The sequence below is a fragment of the Nycticebus coucang genome, chromosome 9 (assembly GCF_027406575.1).
Source record: "Nycticebus coucang isolate mNycCou1 chromosome 9, mNycCou1.pri, whole genome shotgun sequence".
Taxonomy (NCBI): domain Eukaryota; kingdom Metazoa; phylum Chordata; class Mammalia; order Primates; family Lorisidae; genus Nycticebus; species Nycticebus coucang.
Window position 1 is genome coordinate 127547755 of NC_069788.1, and position 25153 is coordinate 127572907.

At 41.7% G+C, this 25153-nt stretch overlaps 1 protein-coding gene across 4 annotated transcripts in view; it reads left to right on the plus strand.

Moving 5' to 3' along the window:
- The window catches only part of ARID4A (AT-rich interaction domain 4A), an 84669-nt gene extending 64606 nt beyond the window's left edge, over positions 1 to 20063 (plus strand). Inside the window, exons 19-24 of one of the 4 annotated variants that reach the window (XM_053602350.1) lie at positions 6 to 147; positions 2801 to 3934; positions 4118 to 4246; positions 8625 to 8831; positions 9792 to 9938; positions 18082 to 20063. In XM_053602350.1, the coding sequence (XP_053458325.1) occupies positions 6 to 147; positions 2801 to 3934; positions 4118 to 4246; positions 8625 to 8831; positions 9792 to 9938; positions 18082 to 18185 (1863 nt within the window). In that variant the 3' untranslated portion in view covers positions 18186 to 20063. The remainder of the gene's footprint in view (positions 1 to 5; positions 148 to 2800; positions 3935 to 4117; positions 4247 to 8624; positions 8832 to 9791; positions 9939 to 18081) is intronic. The other 3 variants (XM_053602351.1, XM_053602352.1, XM_053602353.1) reach the window with 3 other exon arrangements.
- The last annotated feature ends 5090 nt before the right edge of the window (positions 20064 to 25153 follow it).

Sequence of the window (25153 nt, forward strand, 5' to 3'; positions counted from 1 at the left end):
CCCAGAATAAAGAAGATAGTGAAAAGGACGAAAAGAGGGATGAGGAGAGGCAGAAGTCAAAGCGGGGACGACCTCCCTTAAAATCAACCCTTTCATCAAGCATGCCTTACGGTCTCTCCAAGACAGCGAGCAGTGAAGGGAAATCAGGTATCAGAGCGCTCACAGCGGGGTGCGGACAGCTCCCAGAACAGGAGGTGCTCAGTTCAAGAACTGTGATCTTTATAAAGCCGATATAAGTAAACTTCCATTGTGTGAGATGTTCAAAGTGCAGGTTGAGTATCCTTTACCTAAAATATTGGGACCAGAAGTGTTCAGGTTTCAGATGTTTTGTTGGAGTATTTGCATATCATGAGTTATCTTGGGGATAGGACCCAAGTCTAAATGTAAAATTAATTTGTTTCCTAAAAACATTGTGCACATAGTCTGAAGATAATTTTATGCAATATTTCTAACAGTTTTGTACATGAAACAAAGTTTGTGCATTTTTAACCACCAGCTCCTCACATGGATAGGCTGTGATAGTTTGGCTTTGCCATCATCCCTGACCTTTAATTTATATGCTACTGGTGAGCAGTCTTTTTTATACTTATTCACACATAAGTACTTAAAAGTAAAAAATACAACATACAGTTAGTACAGTGGAGAATAGTATGTGCAGGCTAGCTAAGGAGCATGGTCTCATCACCGCAACACCTGCCTCAGCAGTTAAACAGCCGTGACAGCAGGATGCAGGCTTCTCGCCCCACTGCCATGCTGGGTGTTGATTACAAGGTCACTGTAGACTGTACCTTGGGGACTCTGAGTTGACGGGTGTGCCAGTGTTTTGACTGCAACCCATTGGATGAGGGTAGGTTTGGGATTTTCCACTTGTGGCATCAAAAAGTTTTGTATTTTGCAGCATTTCAGATTTCAGACTGAGGATCTGGCTTTTAGTCACATCATTTAAACCACAAAACTTGATTTGCAGAGAATATTTATTTTGCTATCTAATTTTTATTTAAAATTTAATGATGTTTTATTTTGATTTAGGAATACCTTTTCTTACAAATATTTTAATAGAGTGTGAATTGACCATCTTTGTATACTAGTGTGTGCTGTGCTTTCCTTGAAAACACACACCAGTGTCTGCTGTGAATTCAGTGCTGCTTTTCTAGGATCTCAGCAAAGCTGAGAACATGTTCAAAGAGAGCACAAACTAATGTGGCCTGGGCATATTCTGTGATGCGTATAAAAGAACAGGTTTTATTCTGTTTTTATTCTTTTCCCCCACTTTTCTACCTTTGTATGTTTCTGATGTAACTGAAGAAATGTTAAGTGGTTTTCTTACATAAAAATTTCCCTCCCTAAGCTATTCTGAACAACAGGTTTCCCGTTAGTCCGTGTGGCGCTTGTGTGCAGATTAACAAAGGGTGTCCTTCCTCAGTAGTGCCATTGCTGAAAGGCTGTCACAGCATGTAAATAAAAGATGGCCACAAAGTTAGCGGGCCCCTGTTGGAAGGCATGCCCTGTGTAGGGCACAGCCCTCACAACTATACATAAAAGGATTGGTTGAAGCATGGGAAAAATGAATTCTATGTTCTGTTTATGATAAAAACCACAAAATAAAACTTAACATACCTCTTCATTTAAAAAAATACATTTATATTTGCTTGGGGGGGGGTGTTGTTTGTTTTCGTTTTTGTATGGCAAGCATGAAACAAAGTTTATTGACGAAAAGAGAGGTAGGCTAACAGAGTAAGGGAGCTTACAAAGCAGGCTGCATTCACTATAGATAGGGAATGGGCTCCATTGCCATGGCAGGTGGGCAAAGAGGCCTGTGTTTGCTGTTTTGAGGACCATGTGGGTAGCATTGTTTTATTTTATAGCTCCTATACAGTTATACAACCATGCTTTATTATTATTATTTTGCTTTTAAAGCATTCACTGACAGATACTTTATTATTTTAAATATGTATTATTTATTATTACAAAAATTACTTTTAAAATTCCCTCACAGGGATCTTTTACTAGAAGATGGCTTGCCTGGGATTTTCTTGTCTGTTAATAAGAATATTCTGGCTTGGTGCCTGTAGCTCAGCGGCTAGGGTGGCAGCCACGAACACTGGAACTGGCAGGTTCAAACCCAGCCTGGGCCTGCCAAACAATAATGACAACTATAACCAAAAAATAGCCGGGTGTTGTGGCAGGCACCTGTAGTCCTAACTACTAGGGAGGCTGAAGCAAGAGAATTGCTTAAGCCTAAGAGTTGGAGGTTGCTGTGAGCTGTGACGCCAGGGCACCACGGTGACATAGTGAGACTCTGTCTCAAAGAAAAAAAAATGTTCAAAGTTTTGGGACTTCACGTTGCTTATTTTAAACATCTCTTCTTCCCAGAATTACTTTAAGTGGAATGTCCTATTTTTTTAGGATATAAAATAGCAATCCCATGTGTCAGTCAGGACCTGCTAGATCTTATCTCTTAACTTCATATGTCAGTCCTGTACTAGTCCTTTGATTTTTCTAAGGTCTGTTGTAGCCTAAATATACTAATGAAGATCGCAAAATAGTTCTTTATTTATTTTAGAAATATTTTACAGAGATAGTAATATGCATAATATATTTTTACATGGAGTTTAATTTCAAATTCCCCCTGACTTTTTTGCACAAATGTTATGATTTATATTAGAGATTTCTACAGGGAGGTATTCAGAGACACATGGTGAAGAATTTTATTTGTTTGTCATAGGGTTTTTATTATAAAATTACACTGGTAATTAAGATTAAAAAAACCTGCATAATTCAATAATATTTTCTCTTACAGACTCTTGTTCATCTGATAGTGAAACTGAAGACCCTTTAGACAAGAGTTTGGCAAATGAAGAACTTTCTCCTGATAGTAAAGAACTAGAAAAAAATGAAAATTTATGTGATGATAAATTAGATGAAGAAAATCCAAAGATTGCTGCACATCTATTAAAAGACAATGAGAGGACTCAAATTCACCCTTTAGAAACCCTGAAGTTAGAAGCGGGAGGGAATGAACAAATAGTACAGATTTTTGGAAACAAAGTGGAACAAGCAGAAGAAGTTAAGAAAGAGGCAGAAAAATCTCCTAAAGGGAAGGGAAGACGAAGCAAGACAAAAGATCTTTCTTTAGAAATTATCAAGATTTCATCATTTAGCCAGAGTGCAGCAGGAAGTGAACCGCATATGGAAGCTCATAGTCTTGAATTTTCTTCATTCGACAGTAGGAACCTTTCATCTGCTACTGAAGATGAAATGGACCAATGTGCAAAAGAAAGAAAGTTGAAACGGAAAATATTAGGACAATCTTCACCAGAGAAAAAAATAAGAATTGAGAACGGAATGGAAATGACAAATAACGTATCTCAAGAAAGGACCGGTGATTGTATTGGCACTGAAGGAATGAAAAACTTAAACTGTGAACGGCACTTTGAAACAGAAGGTGAAAGAATGCCCTCACTGACGGCAGAGGCAAAGCAGTGCGTTCAGCCATCGACGAGTGAGAAGTCGGATGATCCAGTGGAAGAAACTGCAAACACGCCACTAAAAGAGGAAGAGGACGCCATGCCTCTGATTGGGCCTGAAACCTTGGTTTGCCATGAAGTAGATCTGGATGATTTGGATGAAAAGGAGAAGGCCAGCGTTGAGGATGTAGCCGTGGAAAGCTCTGAGTCTCACTGCCTTGTCTCTGTCCTCCCTGCCCTACCTCCCGTGGGCCAGCATAGCTGCTCAGTAGCTTCACCACTTGCTCTCAGTCAAGATGAATCTCGAAGTATCAAAAGCGAGAGTGACGTAACAATTGAAGTTGATAGCATTGCTGAGGAATCTCAAGAAGGTCTCTGCGAGGGGGAGTCAGCAAATGGCTTTGAAGCCAGCGTCGCCCCTGGTAACTGTAGTATAATTGTACAAGAACGAGAGAGCAGAGAGAAGGGTAAGGATTTTCTAGGAAAAATATTAGTCTCTATATTAAAACCAAAAATTAATGTTAAGAGTTTTAGGTACCGATGATCTGTAAAGTACTTTTCTTTGTAAAATGAAAATGTACATCCAGAAATAAATGTAGAGTAGACTGGTGAACAAATGTACTAGCTCTTGGTTTTTCACTTTTTTTCAGTTTCTCCCTTGCCCCTTATTTCAGGTCAGAAGAGGCCAAGTGATGGAAATAGTGGATTATTGGCAAAAAAGCAAAAGCGAACCCCAAAGCGAGCGAGTGCCGCCGCCAAGAGTGAGAAGAACGGAGCAGGTTGGTGCTTTCCAGGGCTGTCTTCGCACGTGCAAGTGTTTTTAGCAATTTGTTGACTTGATCATTTATATTAGTTTAAAAATAAGTTTAGTTTACTATGTTCTGAAAATAGCCATTTTTCCATTAGCTTTTAATCTGAAGGTGCTTGGAAATTTTATTTACAATTGTGACATTTTTAGGCTTATTTGTGTTTCTTATGAAAAGCAGTTTAATGTTAAGGAACATAATCTGGTGATCTTGAATAAAAGGAAAATAACATTTTCTGTGGTCTTAAAGTTTAAATTTATGAAAGGACTGTTTTCCTTTAAGCTAGAAAAGCTGATTTGTAAATAGTTTGGTAATTTTAAAACATGAGGAAATAAAGGCAATTCTTACTGAAATAAACAAGGGGTTAGTCAATATGGTTAGAATAAATTACACAAAAAAACAAACTTCTGGGTAATAAGGAATAAAATAAGCAATAGAATGTAGTGGAAATAAATTATTTTTAAAAATTAAAATTTTACCTCTAAAACATGCCTTTTTTAGGCTGGGCTCAGGGGCTCACACCTATAATCCTAGCACTCTTGGAGACCGAGACAGGTGGATCACTTGAGCTGAAGAGTTTGAGATTAGGCTGAGTAAGAGCAAGACCCTGGCTCTAAAAAGTAGCCGGGGATTGTGGTGGGCACCTGTAATCCCAGCTACTCAAGAGCCTGAGCAAGAGAATCATTTCAGCCTAAGAGCTTCAGGTTGCTGTGAGCTATGACGCCATGGCACTCCACCAAGGGCAACAAAGTGAGACTCGCTCTAAAAACAAAATGCCATTACTTAAGGCTGAAAGAGAAATTCTACATTATACCAGACACATATTCCAAGGAAAAGATCATATAATTTATGTAACATAAAAGACACTTCAAAGGAAAACTTTTGGGCCGCATTTGGGATCCTCAGTAGTCACAGATGGCTGGCAGGGGACAGTGGGTGTGGAGAAGAAAGAACAAGAGATGGAGATGAGACTGGAAAGGCAGAGGCAGCAGGGACTCGGAGGGGGCATGAGTGGAGAAGCCTGGCAGGCGCCACCTTCGTCGGGTGATCAACATGAACACCACCAGTAATGAGACACTGAAATCAGGTGCCATCAGACAGGAGGCACCAAGAAGAACAGAACGCACTCCTGCCAAACATAGACAGCCCCTGCCTAATCCTGAGAGCCTCAACAAGTCAGGAACGCCAACACCAGCATTGCCCTGAACATACTGAAGGGGACTAAGAGCCAGCACCTGAATACCACACACGGTTCTCCCCCGGACCCTGCTGCTGTACAGGGCACTGACTGGCTCAAGTGGAGAAATTCTCATGGCATCTGGGACTAGGTGACAGTAACATATCTGACTTCGAAGGTCAATTACAGTTCCTAGGAGTGTGGTGGTTTGAAAAATATATCCACAAATTCATTGATACATTTCTCTTCAAGAGGTAAAACCTAATTCTCCTCCCCTCGAGTACGGGCTGAACTTAGTGACTCTCTTCTAGCAAATGAAATAAAGCGGCTGTACTGGGGCACTGCAAATTCGTCCTCGCTGTCCCTCTGATCACTTGCACTCGGGGCAGCTGGAATGCCCATTGTGAGGATGCGTGAACAATCTGTGGGAGGACCTGGGATGAGCCTGCAGCCACTGTCAAGTCTCCAGAGCCTGAAGCCCTGGCTGAAAGTTGGGAGTACAACCTCCCAACATCCTCGGCAGCCCATAAAGCCAAGCTGCTCCCAGATTGCTCGGGAACTGTGTGAGCCTTTAAACATTTGTAGTTTCAAACGGCAAAGTTTTGGGCGAATCTGTAACACAGCAGTAGATAACTATCCAAGGAGAATGTCTTTGTGAGTAAGGAATACACACTATGGCACTCAAGGCTGCAAGGCAACTACCTTCACATGGGTCAGAACAAATTTTTTGGTATATCATTCTTAGAACTTCATTGTAAAATTAAAGATTGTTTCAAAATAAAAAGTTAAAAAGATTTAAGAAGAATGGAAGTGATCAGTTTTACTTCTTGTAAAGACTCTTTGGCATCACTAAGGCAGTGAAAGCAGGGATGAATTAAAGAAATTTATGAAATAAAATCAGTATTTTGTTATGATTAGTAGGGAATGAGGAATTAGTTAACTGAGATATGAAATATAGGAGTAGCAGTAGGATGTTGGGAAAACAATTTGAGGAATGTTGGGTTAGAGGTACCCAGTATTGGGGGGGGGGGGGGTTGGCACTTAGAAGAAAGTCTATCTTTAGAAGTTAGTTGCCAAAGGATTGCAAGAACATGAGATTGCAATGAAAGAGTTGTAAAATGAGAAGAAAAAGGACCAAAAGTAAAATTATGTGGAATAAGTCCCTTACATGAACCAGGAATTGTCGAGTATTAACTGTGTAGAGATTAATGGAAATTAGTAATAACTAGTGGGTCTGAATAAGAGAATTTTCAAATGCTATAGATAGAATGTTCAAATAGAATTAAAATCATTGAATTCAGCCAATAGAGTGACTGTTTGGGATCCTAATAAGAGTGGATAGCCCTGGTTAAAATGTTGATAAAGAATTTTCTTAAGAAATTTGACCCTAAAAAGAAGGGAAAAGGTGCCAACTAAAGGAAAAAGTTTTCCTCTGCTCTCTCCTCAATATGGGAAAGATCTAAGTGTCTTGGGAGACTCTGAGAAAGAAAGGAGTTCAAGATGAAAGAATGTGGATAATTGCCATTAGGATATTCCAGATGAGCTGGGAGTAGGTGGTTTTTAGAGCACAGTTGAAGAGCTTGGTTTGTCCAAAAACATAGTCTGTTCTTTTCAAGACCAAAAAAAAGGTGGGGGATGGTTTTAATAAAGTAGTAAGGACAGGAACAGGTAGGAAAGGGACTGGGAATTTGGTGTGTAACCGTCAACTGTGCCATTCTAGTAGAAGGCAAGACTGGCTTTTCAGAATGAATAGAGTGGAGATAAGATATAGAAGTTGGGCTCAGCACCTGTACCTTAGCGGCTAGGGCGCCAGCCACATACACCTGAGTGATGTGTTCGAATTCAGCCCGGGCCTGCCAAACAATGAAGGCTGCAACCAAAAAAAAAAAATAGCCGGGTGTTGTGGCAGGTGCCTGTAGTCCCAGCTACTTGGGAGGCAGAGGCAGGAGAATCGCTTGAGCCCAGGAGCTGGAGGTTGCTGTGAGCTGTGACACTACGGCACTCCACGCAGGGCAACAGCTTGAGGCTCTGTCTCAAAAAAAAGAAAGAATGGGCGGCGCCTGTGGCTCAGTGAGTAGAGCACCAGCCCCATATGCTGAGGGTGGCATGTTCAAACCTAGCCCCAGCCAAAACTGCAACAAAAAGATAGCCGGGCGCTGTGGCAGGTGCCTGTAGTCCCAGCTGCTCGGCAGGCTGAGGCAAGAGAATCGCGTAAGCCCAAGAGTTAGAGGTTGCTGTGAGCTGTGTGACGTCACGGTACTCTACCCGAGGGCGGTACAGTGAGACTCTGTCTCTACAAAAAAAAAAAAAAGAAGAAAGAAGGCTCAGTGCCTGTGGCTCAAGCGGCTAAGATGCCAGCCACATACACCTGAGCTGGTGGGTTCGAATTCAGCCCGGGCCCGCCAAACAACAATGATGGCTGCAACCAAAAAATAGCCGGGCGTTGTGGCGGGTGCCTGTAGTCCCAGCTACTCAGGAGGCAGAGACAGGAGACTCGCTTGAGCCCAGGAGTTTGAGGTTGCTGTGAGCTATGATGCTATGGCACTCTAACCAGGGCGACAGCTTGAGGCTCTGTCTCAGAAAAAAGAAAGAAAAGAAAAGGAAAGAAAGTGCAAAAAAGGAAATAAAATTGAGAACTCCCCTTTGTTATTAAGGGAAAACCGAAAGCATCTTCCTAATGAATTTGTTGGGGAAGGAGGCAGAGTTACAAATAAATACCTTCTCAAATTTTGTAATAACATATGTTAAAAAGTTGAATGTGTATGAATTAAGGTCTTTTTTTTTTTTTGCTCTTTTTCATATGTACAATTTGTATTGATCCTGTTCATTATTTTTATTTTTTGTTTTAAACATAAATGGGGCAGTATTAATATTGTTTTAAAAGTTTGGTTTTTTACTTAATATATATTGGATATTTTGCCACTTTCCATCTTATGAACTCTAACTCATTTTTAACAACGTTAGCAAAGTATTCAGTAGTATATGATTTTTAACCGTTTCCCTTATTGGTGGGCATTTAGGCTGTTTTCCTTCTTTTTACTATTGTAAGCTTTGTGCATTTGTGCACTTATTTCAGTAGGATACCAAGAAGTATAATTGGTGGGTCTGTTGCATTTTGGTATTTAAGATTTTTATCATTTATAATCTCTGAGTCAATTTTTTTTATTATTATAGGGCAAAGCAGTGATAGTGAAGATCTTCCTGTCCTAGACAATTCAAGTAAATGTACCCCAGTAAAGCATCTTAGTGTATCTAAACCACAGAAACTTGCACGATCTCCTGCAAGAATGTCCCCTCACATCAAAGATGGAGAGAGAGATAAACACAGAGAAAAACATCCGAATTCCTCCCCTAGGACATATAAATGGAGCGTTCAACTCAGTAAGAAGCTTATAGAAAACCTGATAAATGTATATTGTATAGTGGAATATACCTTAAAATGTCAACTTGGATTACTATTAATCAAATAAGGAATAATGATTAACAAATTTAGTTAAGTGATCCAAATAATCGCCACTTAAAGGCTGGGCATGGTGGCTCACGCCTGTAATCCCAGCACTCTGGGAGGCCAAGGCGAGTGGATTGCTTGAGCTCAGGAGTTTGAGACCAGCCTGAGCAAGAGTGAGACCCCGTCTCTAAAACATAATCCTGGCATTGTGGCAGGCGCCTGTAGTCCCAGCTACTCGGGAGGCTAAGGCAGGAGGATCTCTCCAGCCCAACAGTTTGAGGTTGCTGTGAGCTGTGATGCTACGGCACTCTACCCAGGTGACAGAGTGAAACTCTGTCTCATAAAACAAAACAATAATAATAATAATAACCACCACTTGTTATCTTAAGTACAAGTCTGTCTTTTCATAATACTAAGTTGCTGGATATTGTCTAGAAGATCTCCAGTTAAGAAATAAAGACATGTATGATTTATGTAAGTCATTGAAACTCGAGTGCCTTTTGTAGTACTGACAATTAGAAATAACTAGCAAGTGAACAAACATCTATGCAAACTAACAATTCTGATAAATAACTTTAATTATAGGTCAGAGTTGCTTTGTGTTGATATTATGTTTTTCTAATTATTTAAGTAATGTGTGTTTAGTATGGAAAATTTGGGACCTTAAAAGAACTCTTAATCATGAATTTAATTCATGTCTTTCTTGTTTCTAGAGCCGTATTTAGTTTAATATAGTTTTCTTAGTTTAATTCCTATAGTAGGTAGGTTTTAATAAGAAAGATTTTCTTGATATATAAGTTAGACTTTTGATAGAAATGCCATCTTTTTTTTCATATAATTATTTTAAGATCTAAATTAACCTTTCCCCTTCTCCCCCCACCCCACACTTTTAGGTGAATTAGATAATATGAACAGTACAGAGAGAATCTCATTTCTCCAAGAAAAACTACAGGAAATCAGAAAATATTACATGTCTTTAAAGTCTGAAGTTGCAACCATAGACAGGAGGAGAAAAAGATTGAAAAAGAAAGACAGAGAAGGTAATTTTATTGTAATTTTTCTCCCGTTATTTTTCAAACGTATATGCTATTACTTTAGAAGATTTAAGTCTCTTACTCCTTAACTACAGTGCACAGTCATTAACTGCCATTTTTAAATACCTACTGTTCCCTTCTCTGTTGGTATTGTTGAAATGAGTGGGTCAGCTGAATTACCATGAGATGATTTTGAGGTGATTTTGACAAAATGTGTTATCTTACTGAATGTGGTGGCTTCTCCAATAGACCTTACTCCCTCTGAAATTCACTCTTGGCTCAACAAACATTTATTGGCTCCTGTTAACAGGCACTCTTTTTGTTATGGGGTTCACTAAAATGAAGAAGGTGTAAGGCTTACCCTCCAGATTATTATTTTTATTGAGATTATAAATCGTTTCCTAAGCAACTGCAGTTTGGCAGTGCAGCTCAACAACTTAGATAAGCTCAGCCTACCATGTGGCAGGCTCTCTGCCGCAGGGTGGAAATCAGAGATAACATCAGGACGGATTTCAGTCTCAAAGATCTCAACATCTAGTGGGAGTGTGTGTTCTGAGAGTGGTATCAACAGCTACAGGAGGCAGTGGGAGGAGAGGTTACTTTGGAGTAACCATGGAGGAGGAGTAATGTCTGAGCTAGGCCTTAAAAATGTGTGGGTTGGGCGGTGCCTGTGGCTCAAGGAGTAGGGCGCTGGCCCCATATGCTGGAGGTTTCGGGTTCAAACCCAGCCCTGGCCAAAAACTGCAACAACAACAGCAAAAAAAATGTGTGGGTTGCTTTCTAGTTAAGCATAAAGATGCTCACACACACTGCATTCCCAAGCCACACTAAAATAACAGCCAAGGAAATGGAAAGCCCTGTGTCCACAGGACCAGAGAGTGACACAGGTGACTGTGGTGCACAAGGCATGTCAGCAGGCCAGTATGGTCCCGCACTCCTGCAGTCCCTGGGTTTTGGGAGGCTGAGGCCAGAGGATCGCTTGAGCCCAGGAATTGGAGGTTGCTGTGAGCTATGATGCCACTGTGCACTCCAGCCTGGGTGACATGGGGAGACCCTTTCTCAAAAACAGGAAAGAAAGGAAAGGGGAAAGGGAAGAAAAAAAATTTTTTTTTTGAGACAGAGTCTTACTTTATCGACTTTGGTAGAGTAGAGTGCCGTGGCGTCACAGCTCACAGCGACCTCCAGGTCTTGGGCTTAGCTGATTCTCTAGCCTCAGCCTCCCAAGTAGCTGGGACTACAGGTGCCCACCACAATGTCTGGGTATTTTTTTTGTTGCAGTTTGGCTGGGGTCGGATTTGAACCCTCCACCCTCAGTATATGGGGCCAGCGCCCTACTCGCTGAGCCACAGGTGCCGCCAGAAAAGAAATGTTAACAGCTTATCTTTTAAAAGCTGAGCCTTAGATGGATGGACCTCTGTAACTGTTCTAGCAGATAAGACAATGCTAAAACCTGAGCTTGCTTGTCCTTATAGTGGGATAAAATAAGGGAAGAAGATGAGATGACAATGAAAAATAGAGATTAGTTAAAAATGGAAGGAGACATTGGATCCTCTCCTTCTGCTCTGTGAAGCAAGGCTACCTCTCTCCCCAACTTACCTTAACAGAAGGTTGAGGGGATCAATAGGCTTGCAGACTCAGAATCCAGCCATAACTGAAGGTCAGGGTTAAGTGGTTAAGTGCTAAGCCAAAGATACTGAGTGGAGTGAGGGTCCTGATTGTGAACCGTTAGGCTGCCGTCCTACTTGAAGTCCAAGATTCAATCCTTTTGGCTACCTGAAAGCTGGCAGCCAAGCCTATGCTCTTGGGAGGAAACTGGATGATTCTTTTACAAAAAGTGGGAGGAAATTGGCGGATTCTTCTATAGAAAATGATCAGTGCAACAAAAATGACCTAATATTTTGATGTTTCTGACCCAAATAGCAAGATCTTGCCAGTCAGTGATGTGCATTGCCCATAGTGAAAAGCTCTGCTACCATACACAGCTTCCACGCAGGGTGTTTATTTATTTATTTATACAGAGTTTTACTTTGTCACCCTCAGTAGAGTGTCGTGGCTTCATAGCTCATAGCAACCTGAAACTCTTGGGCTTAAGTGATCCTTCTGCCTCAGCCTCCCAAGCAGCTGAGACTACAGGCTCCCGCCACAATGCCTGGCTGTTTTTTGTGATGGGGACTCACTTTAGCTCAGGCTGGTCTCCAACTCCTGAGCTTAGGCATTCCACCTGCTTTGGCCTCCCAGAGCTCCGGGCAGGTTTTAATGTCTCTCTCTGAAATATGGAAGCCACATCACTGGGTACTTGAGGAAAGACTCTACGTAAAGACAGAAGCCAAACGAACATGGAAAAGACAGACAGTGTACCATATTAAAAACAAAAAGCACACAACTATAGTTTAATACTTAATACGGTTGAGTACCCTTATCCAAACTACTTGGGACCAGAAATATTTTGGATTATGGATTTTTTTCAGATTTTGGAATACTTGCATATACATAATGAAATATCTTGGGGAGAGGACCCAATTCTAAACACTAAATCCATTTATGTTTCATAATACACTATACATACATAGCCTGAAGTTAATTTTATTCAGTATTTTAAGTTTGTGCCTGCAACGTAGTTTCTGTTCAGTACTTATGTGTAGGATTTTTTGGTCGTGGCATCATTTCAGCACTCGGAAACTTTTGGACTTTGGAGCATTTCAGATTGCAGAATTTTCAATTAGGGATGCTGAACTAGAAATAAAGAAAAAGATACAGGCGGTGCCTGTAGCTCAATGGGTAGGGTGCCAGCCACATATATCAAGGCTGGCAGTTGAAACCCAGTCCCTGGCCAGTTAAAACAACAAGGGCAACAACAACAACAACCAAAAAATAGCCGGGTGTTGTGGCGGGCGCCTGTAGTCCCAGCTTCTTGGAGGCTGAGGCAAGAGAATCATTTAACCCCAAGAGTTTGAGGTTGCTGTGAGCTGTCACACCATGGCACTCTACCCAGGGTGACAGTTTGAGACTCTGTCTCAAAAAAAAAGATACTGCAGTCTTGAAACGTAAGTTGCAGATACTTAAACACAAGGTTGCAGTATCTTTTTCTTTAGATATACTGAAAGGATAGACAATAAAGCTGAAGATATCTCCGCAGAGGGTCTAAAAGAGGAGAGAAGAGAAGAAACAAGAGAAATACGGGATTGGGCGAAAAGACTCAACTTCTGAATCATAGGACTTCTAGGAAAAAAGCACTAAATGAACAGGGAAGGAAGTTGTCATCAAACAAATAATATTTTAAAAATTACAGAATTGGCTTGGCACCTGTAGCTCAGCGGCTAGGGCGCCAGCCACATACACTGCAGCTGGCGAGTTGTTCAAACAACAATGACAGCTACAACCAAAAAATAGCTGGGCGTTGTGGTGGGCGCCTGTAGTTGCAGCTACTTGGAAGGCTGAGGCAAGAGAATCACTTGAGCCCAAGAATTTGAGATGGCTGTGAGCTATGACAGCACAGCACTCTACCAAGGGTGATATAGTGACATTCTGTCTCAAAAAAAAAATAAATTCCAGAATTTTTGATATGAGTTAGAAGATTGCAAAGATCCACTGTACCTTCTATAAAGGATGGGGAGGGGAGAGGATCTAAAGCACATCAGGAAATTTCAGAACACCTTGAAGAAAGAGTTGATTCTACATGTTTACCACATGAAGGTTCCGATAAAAGGATCCCGGGTTTCTGATGTCAGACTTCTCGGTGGCAGTGCTAGAAAGTAGAAACCAAGCCAGGGTGACAACATGGGGTCTAGAAAACACGGGGTCCTGTGTAGGAAACAGTTAGGGGGAACCTCCAGGTGATAATGGAGGGAAGCTGACGACCAGTGCAGACAGGCCTACAGAGCAGCCATTCCCAGAATAGGAGGGAACAGGCAGGGGAGCGCCAGGAGAATGTCTCTTAAAAAAATAAAAGGTAAATTACTTGATGGGTAGGTAACCTGTTGAGAGTTTTCTGCTTCTGCAGAGATTTAGGGGCTGCATTACAGAAAGAATGCCCTGTGTCATACGTGGTCTTGAATCATTCTGCTCTCAAGTCTAGTTGTTTCTAGTTAATGGAAAGAGATCAGACTTTCCATGTGTGTCCTTTTAGAAACTGCAAATAGCAGGAAGTCTTTACAGAGCTTTGAATATAAAAAGAACAGCAAATTAGCAGGCACAGTGGGTCACGCCTAAAATCCCAGCACTCTGGGAGTCTGAGGTGGAAGGATCGCCTGAGCTCGGGAGTTTGAGACCAGCCTGAACAAGAATGAGACCTTGTCTCTACTAAAAAAAAAAAAAAATAGAAAAATTAGCCAGGCACAGTGGTATACACTTACAGTCCCAGCTACTTGGGAGGCTGAGGCAAGAGGATCGCTTGAATCCAGGAATTGGAGGTTGCTGTGAGCTGGGGTGGTGCCACTGCACTCTACCCAGGGTGGCAGAGTGAGACTATGTCTCCAAAAAAAAAAGCCAAAAAAAGTGAAAGACTAAATTAGAAAATTGAAATTTTTTTCTGACAGCCCTCCACTTCTTCAGTTTTTTTCCTAAAGGAGATAGAAGTTTCAAACAATTAGAAAGTTGAGTTTTTTTAAATTATAGTCTTCTTCCCTTTTTTATTTTCTTAATTTTTGTAGGGAGTCATTAAATTGAGATATTGAATGATTTCAAGATCACGTGGAAGAATTCATTGTAATGATATTTTAGCAAACAAAAATTAAAACTTTAAATAAAGTAAGAACATGGGCGGCGCCCATAGCTCAGTGGGTAGGGCACCACTGGCCACATACACCCAAGCTGGCGCATTTGAACTGGCCTGGTCCAGCTAAACAACAATGAAAATGACAACTGCAACAGCAACAACAACAAAAAAATAGCCAGGCATAGGCGGCGCCTGTAGCTCAGTGGATAGTGCACCGGCCCCATATACCAAGGACGATGGGTTCAAACCCGGCCCTGGCCAAACTGCAACAAAAAATAGCCGGGTATTGTGGTGGGTGCCTGTAGTCCCAGATACTCAGGAGGCTAAAGCAAGAGAACCGCCTAAGCCCAAGAGCTGGAGGTTGCTGTGAGCCGTGATGCCACAGCACTCTACCGAGGGTGACAAAATAAGACTCTGTCTCTAAAAAAAATAGCCAGGTGTTGTGGCAGGGGCCTGTAGTCCCAGATACTTGGGAGGTTGAGGCAAGAGAATCGCTTAAGCCTAAGAGTTTGAGGTTGCTGTGAGCTGTGACATTTCAGCACTCTACCGAGGGCAACATAGTGTGACTCTGTCTCAAAAAAAAAAAATAAAAATAAAAAACAAAGTAAGAACAATCGGGCAAAGATTGGTAGGAAATGAGAGTTTTGCAAGGAAAGGGAAGATAAAATTGAAAATGGCACAAGCACCTGATGCATAGGGTTCATGCACAGATGATCCTGCCTCTGTGTTACATCCTCCTGAAGAGACTCAGGTTAAAGCCACGGGAGAGCTGCTTTCTGATTTCTTAGCCATACTTCCATCCTGATCTCTATTATTCTGATAATTGACAGTTAAGAAAATTCTTGGGGTTAAGTGAATTCTCTTATGATCCTGTGACTCAGAAATAAAGCAGAAATTCCTCATGGTGAGAATTTATCTTGTTTCTGATTTGGGGGAAGCCAGGTTCCTTTCTGGCATCTTCTAAGAAGGGGTTCATAAGTCTCTCTCTCAGGCTGGTGCAGTGGCTCATGCTTGTAATCCTAGCACTCTGGGAGGCCAAGGCTGGAAGATGGTTTGAGCTCAGGAGTTCGAGACCAACCTGGGCAAGACTGAGACTCCATCTCTACTAAAACAAAAAAGAAAGAAAGGAAAACAATTAGTTGGACGTTATGGCAGACACCTATAGTCACAGCTATTCAGAAGGCTAAGGCAGGAGGGTTACCTGAACCCAGGAGTTTGACGTTGCTGTGAGGTAGGCTGATGCCATGGCAGCCCAGCCTGTGTGACAGAGTGAAAAAGAGAGAAGGGGGCTCGGCCACATACACTGAGGCTGGCCGGTTCAAGCCCAGCCCAGGCCTGCTAAAGAACAGTGACAACTGCCACTAAAACATAGCTGGACGTTGTGGCGGGCACCTGTAGTCCCAGCTTCTTGGTAGGCTGAGGCAAGAGAATCGCTTAAGCCCAAGAGTTTGAGGTTGCTGTGATCTGTTGAGCTGTGATGACATGGTACTCTACTGAGGGCAACATAGTGGGACTCTGTCTCAAAAAAAAGAAAGAAAAAAATAAAGGAAAAGAATATGTTTCTTCAATATCAATTTTGTCTTTTTTTGAGACAGAGTCTCACTCTGTCCCTCTTGGTAGAGTACTGTGCTGTCACAGCTCACAGCAACCTCAAACTCTTGGGCTTAAGCGATTCTCTTGCCTCAGCCTCCTAAGTAGCTGGGACTACAGGCACCTGCCACAATGCCTGGCTTTTTTTGTTTTTTTTTTTTTTTTTTTTTGCTTGTAGTTGTCGTCGTTTGGTGGGCCTGGGCTGGATTTGATCCCGCTAGCTCCCGTGTATGTGACTGGTGTCCTTAGCTGCTGAGCTACAGGCGCCGAGCCTGCCTGGTTATTTTTGGTGTTGTTGCAGTTGTCATTGTTGTTAAGCTGGCCCTAGTTGGATTCAAACACGCCAGCTTCCACGTATGTGGCCAGCACCGTAACCACTGTGCTACGGGCACCAAGCCTAATGTCAGTATTTTGTAATGTCTTTTAGAAAAGTGGTCTTGCTCTGCTGCCTAGGCTATAGTGCAGTGGCCCAGTCATAGCTCACTGCAATGGCAAACTCCTGGGCTCAAAGTGTCCTCCCACCTTAGCCTCTTGAATAGCACCACCATGCCCAGCTAATTTTTTTTATTTTTTGTAGAGACAGTGTCTTGCTATGTTTCCCAAGTTGGTCTCAAACTTCTGGTCTCAAGCAATCCTAAAGAGCTGGGAGTACAAGTACAAGCTGCCTGCCATACTTGGCCTTATGATGTCTTTTTTGAACTAAGTTACTTAACTGACCAAAGGCTAATTCCACTTAAATAAGTCAAAGAAAATTTTTGCTTGGGTGGCACCTGTGGCCCAGTGGGTAGGGCGCCAGCCTAAGCCCAGGAGTTGGAGGTTGCTGTGAGCTGCGACACTACGGCACTCTACCCAGGATGACAAAGTGAAACTGTCTCAAAAAAAAAAAGAAAGAAAGAAAATTTTTGCTGACAATTCATTATTCCTTCATGCAACATGATTGGGTGGTGCCTGTAGCTTAGTGGGTAGAGTGCCGGCCCCATATACTGAGGGTGGTGAGTTCAAACCCAGCCCCAGCCAAACTGCAACAAAAAAAATAGCCGAGCATTGTAGTGGGTGCCTGTAGTCCCAGCTACTCAGGAGGCTGAGGCAAGAGAATCACCTAAGCCCATGAGTTTGAGGTTGCTGTGAGCTGTAACACCATGGCACTCTACCGAGGGTGACATACTGAGACTCTGTCTCAAAAAAAAGAAAAGAAAAGAAATCCAAAAAATGTGGCTTGGTGCCTGAACACAGTGGTTACAGCACCAGCCACATGCACTGAGATGGTGGGTTCAAACCCAGCCCAGGCCTGTTAAACAACAACAACAAAATAGCTGGGCGTTGTGGCAGGCGCCTGTAGACCCAGCTACATGGGAGGCTGAGGCAAGAGGATTGCTTAAGCCCAGGAGTTTGAGGTTGCTGTGAGCTGTGATGCCACGGCACTCTACCAAGGGCGACAAAGTGAGACTCTTGTCTCTACAAAAAAAAAAAGCAGCATGGGCGGCGCCTGTGGCTCAGTCGGTAAGGCGCCGGCCCCATATACCGAGGGTGGCGGGTTCAAACCCAGCCCCGGCTGAACTGCAACCAAAAAATAGCTGGGCGTTGTGGCCGGCGCCTGCAGTCCCAGCCACTCGGGAGGCTGAGACAAGAGAATCGCTTAAGCCCAGGAGTTGGAGGTTGCTGTGAGCGGTGTGATGCCATGGCACTCTACGGAGGGCCATAAAGTGAGACTCTGTCTCTACAAAAAAAAAAAGCAAAAGCCTATTATGGACCAGAGTAAGTTAAAATTGTTCTTTCTGCTTTGCTGCTGGCTCGGTGTCTCTGTTGGTGGCCTCTGAGTCTAACATGGTTACTTTCTTTCTGCAGTGTCTCATGCTGGAGCCTCCATGTCATCTGCTTCATCAGACACTGGGATGAGCCCCTCATCGTCATCTCCCCCACAAAACGTACTTGCCGTAGAATGCAGGTGATAAACATTTTCTCTGCCTTCCCAGCAGTTTGCTGCCATGGACATAAATCCCAAACCCTAACATACAACCCCAGAAAGCACTCGACTGGTCTGACGTTGCTGAGTACACCCTGTATACTTTCCAGGCTGGATTGTAGCTAACCTTCTCTCTCTTCTTGTTGCAAACAATAAGCTGATTAGTAAGTGAAGGTGAGGCGGCCTGCCATGTTTGTCGTCATTCTTCCTTCTCTTCCCCCCATTTTTTGTGGTATAGAAAAAGGGCACTTAGCAGATTTGAATTTGTATAATAAAGCTTTCAGGTGTTATAGAAATCTTAGACAAGCAAGTGCACAAGACAAACATCCAAGTATCAGCCCGCTGCATAGTTGCTGCCGCACTTTCACAAAGACGTATTTGAACACTTGGTGAGTAGGGGCTTTATGTTTGTGTGTTGTTTTTTTTTAATTGTTGTTGTTGTTTTCTTTTTGTGGAAGCACTTGCTATTTAGAACTGCCAAAGTATATGTTCAGCAGTGTGCCCAGGTTCAGAGGTGTACATGGGACAAAATAAATTGTGAAAGGAAGTGTAGTTGACTGAAAACTACAGTTGTAATAAGTCTTCCACTTTTTATAGGATTTTTGAGCACACAATTATGCAAATATTTTAATGTTATTAATGTTTACAGTGGAATTGTGAATAAGTTTTCAGTGGACTATCTAATCCCTTGACAAAAATATTTTGTCTTTTTTCTATGTAATTTCAGAGTTTTTATTTTGTTACAAAAAGACAAAAATGAAATATATAACAACAATGAAGTTATTTAACAAGATTTCTAAAGCTGAAAATTTTGTGTAAAATAAGGTATTATCTTGCAACTTGTTAAATATATTTATTCAGACATTGGATGTTGTATTTTTATGTATTTTTTAAAATATTAATAAAATTGAAAAAAAGAAAATTCTAGGTTAATTCACTCTTTGGATGACAGTAACTCTCAGCTGTCCCTTCTACAGCAGGCTGCACCCAGCAGCTTCGCTTGTCTTGAAGGGGGTCTGGCTCAGTCCTTCCAACAGCATAGATCCGTAAGTGGGCATCTGGATCACTGACGTATGTCCTTGTTTAGAAACTTTGGCAGTCCTAGTATTTAAACTGTTTTGAGGATCAGATTTTTGGTTGCCCTTAAGATACTTTGTCACAGTTTTCATGTTTGCTATACTGCCGAATAAATTTATATCTCCCAAAGTTGAGATGCAACAACTAAGTAAAGCAACCATGTATGCTTTGTCTGTGAATTATCGCACAGACTGATACATTTTGTAAATAATTCTTCAAAATCATGTATTTAAAGCAGTTTTGCATATACATTATGTAAAAAGGTGATTTTTTTAAAAGCAGTTTTTAAATTCTTGTTTGTACATTGAAAGAGGTTTTTTTTTTTAAAACCTCCTTTTTTGTGTTTCAAATGCTGAAGAGTAATAACCTAGCTGCTCTGTGCGTCAGGACCTGACCTCCAGGAACGGTCAGCGCTGAGCACTAGTCCCGGCACAGCATTGCAGAGATCATTGTTTCTTAATTTCATCTCAACTCATTGTGAACTTGTGCTTCAGATTCTTTCCATTTTCTCAGAGAATTAAAAACAAAAAAGTACTCTTGTAAAATGCACTTTTCTGTCTTTTCTTTGCAAAGCAGAAGTACTTCAATGTAACATAAAAATGAAGCTCAGCGGGCTGTGTTAATAAAGGCCATGTCTCAAACGTAGGCTTCAGAGCTTTAGTTTTCATTTAAGTAATTGTTTTTTCTGTAAATGCCAGTGATTTACAGTTGGAAACTTAGATTTCACAAAACAAAGCATTTTAGTATATTCTTTTCAGCCTTTACAATAAAATATTTCTAGTACTTAATTACAAAAATGAAAAAAGTGTCGTGCAAGTCCAGTTGGAACCCAGAGGCAATCTCAGATTTCTACATTAGATGTTTTCATGCTTTCCTTCAGTACCGTTTTGATAAATCTGAGGTAATGAAGTTATCAGCTTAAGTATTATCCCTTCTAAGTGATATAAATTTGTTAATGAAGTATTGGAGTGTTGCCAACAGGGAACAAATTTGCATATTCATTAAATAAGGTATGTAGACATTGTTTTCGTTTTTGTTTTTTTTTTTTTTTTTTGTAGAGACAGAGTCTCACTTTACCACCCTCGGTAGAGTGCCATGATGTCACAGGACTCACAGCAACCTCTAGCTCTTGGGCTTCCGCGATTCTCCTGCCTCCCTAGCAGCTGGGACTACAGGCACCCACCACAATGCCTGGCTATTTTTTGGTTGCAGTTCAGCAGGGGCTGGGTTTGAACCCGCCACCCTCGGTACATGGGGCCGGCGCCCTACTCACTGAGCCACAGGTGCCACCCTAGACATTGTTAAAATGCTTTTATTTTGAGGTTGGAAAGGATTATAAAATTAAATGAATATTGACTAGGTATGATGATTCATATATTGGGGATATTGAGTTTAGCTACACTTTGAATAGCTATTTCTTACATGTGACTAAGAAAGTAAAAGTAAGATCCTTCTTAATATAATAGAAGGTGTTCTGTATAAAATTCAGTTATTCACGCCTATAATCCTAGCACTCTGGGAGGCTGAGGTGGGTGGATTGCCTGAGCTCATGTGTTCAAGAACTAGACCTCGTCTCTAAAAAATAAGCCAGGTGTTATGGTGGGTGTCTATGGTCCCAGCTACATGGGAGGCTGAGGCGAGAGAATCACTTGAGCCCAAGAGTTGGAGGCTGCTGTGAGCCATGACACCACAGCACTCTACTGACGGTGACAAAATGACAATTGTCTCAAAAAATTCAGTTATTCAAAGATTATAAAGCTTTCTATTTTAGTATTCCATTGTGTGCTTTTATTGTTTGTTTTTTGTTAAATTTCTAGTTTCCTTTCACTAAAAAATACGATCATACTTAGCATATTTTAAAACACCATCACATACTATGTCTTCTATGAAATAGCTTTAAATTATGAAAACCTATGTGAATTAACCTATTAATTTGCTTATGTACCTTTTGTTTTTTGTTTTGTTTTGTTTTATAGTATTTTTATTTTTCCACTTTTATTTTCTTCAATAACAAGGGCTCCATGTTTTGTTACAGTTTTCCTACTCCCTTTATTCTTTATTTTTTTTAATGAATGATTTATACATAGATCATAAATACGTTTATGCCATTATGGGCTCCCATGTGTTGATTATTTGTACACATTGGAGTGCTGACATCCTACTAATCAACACAGCCTTCACCTCATTTACCCAATTACAGCGTTAGGACATTTGTGTTCTACCCCTGATAGATCCTTATGTACCTTTCTTATAAGCCTTGCAACTAATTTACTATAGCTACCAAAATTGTGAAAAGCATTTGAAACTATATTCAGCCACATATAAAACCTATCATCAGCATTTATTCATCAGCAATTTAGTGATTATCTTCTGTGTGTCAAGCATTATGCTAAGGCCCAGGATCCACTACAGTGAACGAGAAAGAAATCTCTCTCTCTCCCTGGAATGGAGTGCATCATCAAGGTGTACTCATGAGGTAGATGTTAAACAATAAACTCACAGTTCTTAGCTATAGGTGTGATGAGCATATGAAGTTATGGTGCACCACGAGATACTGATACAGAGCTCGACTAGTTTAAAAGCAAGGCTGGTTGTAAAGGCTTTGTGGAGGAAGTGACAAGACAGTTGAGCCCCAGTGAGAAATATGAATTGCCTAGGGGAATGGTAGGAGAGACAGGAAGAACCTAGTGGAGGAAGCACATAGAGGAGGAGAGATTGGTAGAAATGAGCTAGGGCATGAGCAAACCGGAGGCCGGACCCCAGTCAGGCAAAGCCCTTCAGGCACTGCCCAAGCTTGGAACCTGCCCACCTCTGCCTCTTGCTTCTGTTTTCCCAACAGTCTTATCCTTAACTTTGTCCAGAGCTGTCTCAGGAGACACTTTTCCATGAGCTTTCTGCTGACCCCTCACCACCACCAGAAGATTGCCTTTTATGATTTGATAGTGTTTTTTTTTGTTTTTTTTTTTGTTTTTTGCCAGGGCTGTGTTTGAACCCACCACCTCCGGCATATGAGACCGGCGCCCTACACCTTGAGCCACAGGCGCCACCCGTTTTGATAGTGTTTTGATAGCTTTTCTTTTTTTTTTTTTAAGACAAAGTCTCTAGGCTGGCGTTATGGTGGGCACCTGTAGTCCCAGTTACTCAGGAGGCTGAGGCAAGAGAATCGCCTAAGCCCAAGAACTGGAGGTTGCGGTGAGCTGTGACGCCACGGCATTCTACTGAGGACGACAGAGTAAGACTCTGTCTCTAAAAAATAAAAGTAATAAAAAATAAGACAGAGTTTCACAGGCAACGCCTGTGGCTCAGGGAGTAAGGCGCCGGCCCCATATACTGAGGGTGGTGTGTTCGAACCTGGCCTCGGCCAAACTGCAACAAAAAAATCACTGGGTGTTGTGGCGGGTGCCTGTAGTCCCAGCTACTTGGGAGGCTAAGGCAAGAGAATTGCCTAAGCCCAGGAGTTGGAGGTTGCTGTGAGCTATGACACCACGGCACTCTACCCAGGGCGACAAAGTGAGACTCTGTCTCTTAAAAGACAAAAAAAAAAAAGACAGAGTCTCGCTATGTTGCCCTCGGTAGAGTACTGTGGCATCAAAGCTTACAGCAACCTTTAACTCTTGGGCTTAAGCAAGTCTCTTTCCTCAGCCTCCCTAGTAGCTGGGACTACCACAACGCTCGGCTATTTTTTGTTGCAGTTGTCATTGTAGTTTAGCAGGCGTGGGCCGAGCTCGAACCCACTGGCCTGGGTATATGTGGCCAGCACCCTACTCACTGAGCTTAGGTGCTGAGCCATGTTTTGATAGCTTTTCAATCAGCGTTATTTTATTCGACAGTTTATCTTGTTTTATGTTTACTTGCGTGTTTGTGCTTCGACCTTACCAGACGATTAGTTCTTAAGTTCTCCTAAGTCACAGGTGTATCCCACAAAGTGCCTTGTCCAGCATTCAACACGCAGTAATGTGGTCAATATCTGTTTAATTAAATTGAGAAAAAAATACTTCCAATTGCTATTGTTTCTGGGTTTTTATTAGTGATCCTTATGCGAAGCTAGGCATTTTAAGAAAGGTCTTTAGGATTCTTTTTGCTTTTCACAAAGTGATGTGAAAATATTCTTTGGGAAGTGTTAAAGTAGACTTGTTTACCAATCTCATCTTCAACTTAAAATAGTCTAAGATTTATGAGTTACGTTCCTTCTTCCCATTCCTGTCATGTGGTTACATAATGCTTTTATCCCATTCCAATAAGAGGACAGTACGCATGGCATCATCAGTAGTGAAGGTCGAATGACTCTTAGAATTGAGTTTGCACTAATGAGGAATTTCTAACAAATACGTCCTTAGTGTTTTCACAGAGCAGAACTTTTTAGTCCTTTAAATTTCATACAGAATAAAATGACATCTTCCTTGTTGATAAGCACAAGAAACCTTTTTTATTCAAACAGATCCATTATGTATCTTTCTAAATGGAATAAGGCAGTGTTTATAATTTTGGTATTTATACTTATTTTAAAGCTATCATTATTTTATAATCTGTATCGTGCAGAATTCATTTTGAAAAATTTTATTGTGAACCAAAAAAAAAAGGGGGGGGGGGCACCTGTGGCTCAAGGAGTAGGGCGCTGGTCCCATATGCCGGAGGTGGCAAGTTCAAACCCAGCCCTGGCCAAAAACCAAAAAAAGAAAAAGAAAAATTTTATTGTGAAGAGCTTAAGGAACTTCCTTGTGAATATAATGATTCCGTACAAGTAATTGGATTTATTCTCAAGGCTAAGTTATGTTAAACAAGACCGTCTGATCGAAGAGTCTCACCAGATGAGGGTTATCAGGGCAAGCAAATAAAAACACAGGACATGGCGACACCCATAGCTCAGTGGGTAGGGCCCGGCCACATACACCCAGGCTGGCGGGTTGGAACCTGGTGCAGGCCTGCTGAAACAACAATGACAACTGCAACAACAACAAAAAATAGCTGGACATTGTGGTGGGCACCTGTAGTCCCAGCTATTTGGGAGGCAGAGGCAGGAGAATCGCTTAAGCCCAAGAGTTTGAGGGTGCTGTGAGCTGTAATGCTACAGCACTCTAACGAGGGTGACAAAGTGAGACTTTGTCTCAAAAAAAAATAACACAGGATACTAGGCTGGTGTGCGGTAGCTCATACCTGTGATCCTCTGGGAGGCAAAGGCAGGTGGATTGCCCGAGCTCAGGAGTTTAAGACCAGCCTGAGCAAGAGCAGGACCCCCTCTCTAAAAATAGCTGGGTGTTCTGGCAGATGCCAATAGTCCCAGCTACTTGGGAGGCTGAAGCCCAAGAGTTTGAGGTTGCTGTGAGCTGTGACGCGCAAGAGTTTGAGGTTGCTGTGAGCTGTGACGCCACAGGATGAGAAAGTGAGACTGTCTCAAAAAAAAAAAAAAAACAAAAAACACAGGATCACAGGATACCTAGTTAAATTTGAATTTGAGAAAAACAGCACAAATATTTTTTTTTTAGTATGTGAAAAAATTGTTGTTTATTGCAGTGATTTCCCTGGTTGACTTGTATTTTATGTGCACTCCAGATACTAGTTGCCCTTCTGCCATATTTTAGTCATTGTCTCCCGGACAGGCCCAGGCCCTCTGTTTAACATGATAGCTAAGCTTTAACAAGATAGTTATAAATACACTCAGATTTTTCTGGGAGTGTTCTTTTGATGGTACCCCTTTCCCACCAAGCAGTAACTGTTTTCAAGTGTTGTCTTTTAGCCGAGCACAGTGGCTCATGCCTGTAATCCTAGCACTCTGGGAGGAAAAACTAGCTGGGCATTATGGCTGGCACCTGAAGTCACAGCTGCTCGGGAGGCTGAGGCAAGAGGATCATTCAGCCCAGCTAGGCTGACACCACTCTG